This window comes from Daktulosphaira vitifoliae, unplaced genomic scaffold (genome assembly GCF_025091365.1).
Source record: "Daktulosphaira vitifoliae isolate Bord-2020 unplaced genomic scaffold, ASM2509136v1 Scaffold_3, whole genome shotgun sequence".
NCBI classification, from domain to species: Eukaryota; Metazoa; Arthropoda; class Insecta; order Hemiptera; family Phylloxeridae; genus Daktulosphaira; species Daktulosphaira vitifoliae.
The window spans coordinates 6,330,874-6,334,218 of NW_026099574.1; the positions used below are offsets into that span (position 1 = coordinate 6,330,874).

General features: G+C 25.2%; 1 protein-coding gene across 4 annotated transcripts in view; it reads left to right on the forward strand.

Annotated features, from left to right (window-relative positions):
• Window positions 1–2,662, forward strand: part of LOC126902974 (uncharacterized) — a 31,646-nt gene extending 28,984 nt beyond the window's left edge. For all 4 annotated transcript variants that reach the window (XM_050680817.1, XM_050680816.1, XM_050680818.1 and 1 more), the window contains 4 exons: window positions 1,888–1,987; window positions 2,065–2,184; window positions 2,265–2,423; window positions 2,481–2,662. In XM_050680817.1, coding sequence (XP_050536774.1) covers window positions 1,888–1,987; window positions 2,065–2,184; window positions 2,265–2,423; window positions 2,481–2,537 — 436 coding nt within the window. In that variant the 3' untranslated portion in view covers window positions 2,538–2,662. The remainder of the gene's footprint in view (window positions 1–1,887; window positions 1,988–2,064; window positions 2,185–2,264; window positions 2,424–2,480) is intronic.
• The last annotated feature ends 683 nt before the right edge of the window (window positions 2,663–3,345 follow it).

The following is a 3,345-nucleotide window of genomic DNA, read 5'->3' on the forward strand; positions in this document are numbered from 1 at the left end:
AAAATTATTAAATTACAAAGTAAAATGATTTAATTTTGTAGTTGAAACCTATCATATCAAACTTCATTCGTTAATAAATATTTTGAAAACATTAGAAATTAATGATTTTAATTGTCTTTATGGAGACGATGTAATAACTAACTGTTTAATTGATAAATTAGAATTTTTTTTTCAATTTTTGAGAGTAATATCTTCAACTAGATACGAATTGTAGTCATTGGACGTATCGTTGAAAAAAGTAGGTCAAGTTAAAGCAGAGAAAATAAATGATAGTCACAAAAAAATATCTTCTCAGCTTTGTATCGAAGCTAAAACTTAAAATATAGTAAAATAATTTTAATATGAATAAGAAATTTCTTCTCGCATGAGGCGACTAAAGTGATGGGATCCTTGATCTTTATTGAAGTTATTGAATTTAAATGAGATAAAAATCAAATGAGTTGAAAATTTATTCTAATTTAAAAAGAATTAAGAAAAAATGCAACAAATTTTCTTGCCTCACGCGGATTGGAACACTGTAACCCAAGCGCGTAAGACACAAGTTTAACCGTTCGGTAACCGTACGTCGCTAACTCCGATTGAAAAAATTGGCTATTTAAGCTAATTCAAATTTCAAAATTATTTTCACGACTTAAAAAAACTTTAAATAAGTTTAACTTTTTTTATCAATTTTATTTATGAAAATCAGTGTACTCCCCTTGTCAGGTATTTTAAATTAAAATAAAATACAAAACCCAGAATTTTAACACAAAAATATCATATTTTTGAATACGGTAGTCATTTTCACCATGAGGACAAATCCAGAGGTCAAATTTTTTTTTTTAAATTAAAGTATATTACATAAGCTTTAATTTAAGATATATATAAAGGTGTCAGTATTTCTGGAAGATTTTCAAAAATTAAATTGAAAATGTCCTAGTTTCAATAAGCATGTCTAAGTTTTGACCCCCCTTGTATAAAGGGATATTATCCGATTTAAAAAAAAGTGTGTCAGATGAAAGGGGTATATATAAAATATTTATCATTAAAGAATAAAATTGATTCATGCATTTTTTTAAAAAGTTATAGCAACATAATGTTAAAAAATGTAAAATATCATATCAAGAATTTTTTCACAAAAATAGAATATTTTTGCATACGGTAGTCATTTTAACCATGAAGATAAGTCCAGAGGTCAAATTTTTTTTTTTCAAATTTAAGTATCTTAAATTAGCTTTAATTTAAGGTATATATAATAGTGTCAGTCTTTCTGGAACATTATCAAATGTTAAGTTGAAAAAGTTAATTTTATGTAAAAAAGTTACCATTTTGAAACCCTTCCTGTGGGCTGTTTAAGGGTCAAATGTTCATAAAAATATATAAAATGATAGGTTAATATCTAAGGTATCTATAAAAAAAAAGAATTATATTGATTCGGTCATTTTTAAAAAAGTTATGGCACAATTAAGTAAAAAAAATTGATGAAATGTCGTAAATTAGCGATTTTTAAATTTGTAATTTTTGGGGGATTTCCCCTGTTTACGGAGAACGAGGGAATTTTTTTCAATTTTTGAGGTTAATGTCTTCGACTAGATACGATTTGAGATATTTTGACATATTGTTCATCAAAATCGGTCCAGCGAGAGTTTCTCACATTCGCATCAAAGGTAAAAATAAAATTAGAATTAAATTTCCGTAAATATTAATATATAAAATCAATCAAAATTTAATTGAAATTTTTTTTACTTATGGTTTATAAACGACTAATCTATTGTAATATATTAATATAACACCACAATAATCAAAACTAATTGTTATACCGAACAAATTTTTTCAAGCCCTGAATTAAAAAGAAATGCTTGTCTAACACATATAAATGATAATATTTATTTTTTGTGATTTTTAAAGGTTCATCCGAGAGATTTACACTATTTTTCAACAAAATACAATCTTACAAATTGCATTAAATTCGTCTCTATTTTTGACTCTATTATTTCAATTTATTGTGGTATAGTAATTAATTTTAATTTATAATGTTATTTCAAATGTTTGAAATGTTTCATAATTTTCTTTTAAATGTTTCAGAATATTTCTAAAGGACAACCCATAGTTTCATTTCAAAACGTTTTATTTATATTTACTGCTTTTTCTAATTTATTTGAAATGTTAATTGCATGTTATTTTTTTCAAATAATAAATGACGAAGTCAGTATTTTTTTTATACAATTAATAAAAGAGATTGTGTAATATAAATACTTATTATTTAATATTTTTTTCCAATGTAGAAAGAAAAAATAAATTTTGCATTATACAGTTGTAATTGGACAGAGATGGGTATTGAATTTCAAAAGCTTATTTTAATAGGTATGCGTGTAAACGATGCAGAAAAAACAAAAATGAAAATTACAACACAAAAGCTAATAGATGTACATCTATTTGGAGAGGTAATTTATTATATTTAATACTTTTTAATTTAGCTATATAATTTTATTTTTTTTTAGATAATTCAAAGATCGTATTCAATATTGTCTGTGTTTGCCAACTGTGTATTTAGATAAAACAAAAATTCATTTTTTTCAATTATATACATTGATTTTTATCAACTAAATCAATTAGGCCAATGGCAAAATGTTTAAGCACAGAGTTTATAAATAGTACTCAATAATATAAATACAGAAATTAACTGAAATATACTAAATATTATCAAATTAACATGTTATTAAAATATTATAATATATAATAACAATTTATTCAACATTTCATTGTTATAAAAAGTAGAAAATATAAAAAAATAATTTTTTCCTATATGATCTTAACGAGTAGATAAGTGATCAATTGTAATAATACAAAAATTGAATAGATAATAATGTAAGATAAATAGGATGGGAAAATAATGAGGGAAGAGATACAGGGGATAAGGAATATCTCTGGGTCGACCTACGTTGAGTTATATTGTGACGTAAAAAATTGACCTATCATTAATAGTACTATTTAACACATTAGTAAATTAAATTAGTTATTGTGAACATCATATAATTAAGTGTAACTGCTCGGCAATTGGTAATGCGGTGTTATTGTCTAGATAGTATTAATTTCGTGGTGAATAAAAACTAATTTTGAACATTATAATTCAGTAATAACATAATTAAATTTTCCTAAATAATGCAGTCGCACATTCCCTTTTTCTATTTTATCTGTTGTACAATCGTTCATAACAAATTATCATTGTGATAACAAAACGCCCAGCTGACCACTACAGTACTGTCAATCATTCAACCGGTCCCAGATGTCTGTCAACGAGGCATGCACTGATGTCGGTGTTTGTTTCCCCTTCCGGTCCATGTGTGTCGTCGCCGTCAAGTGGTC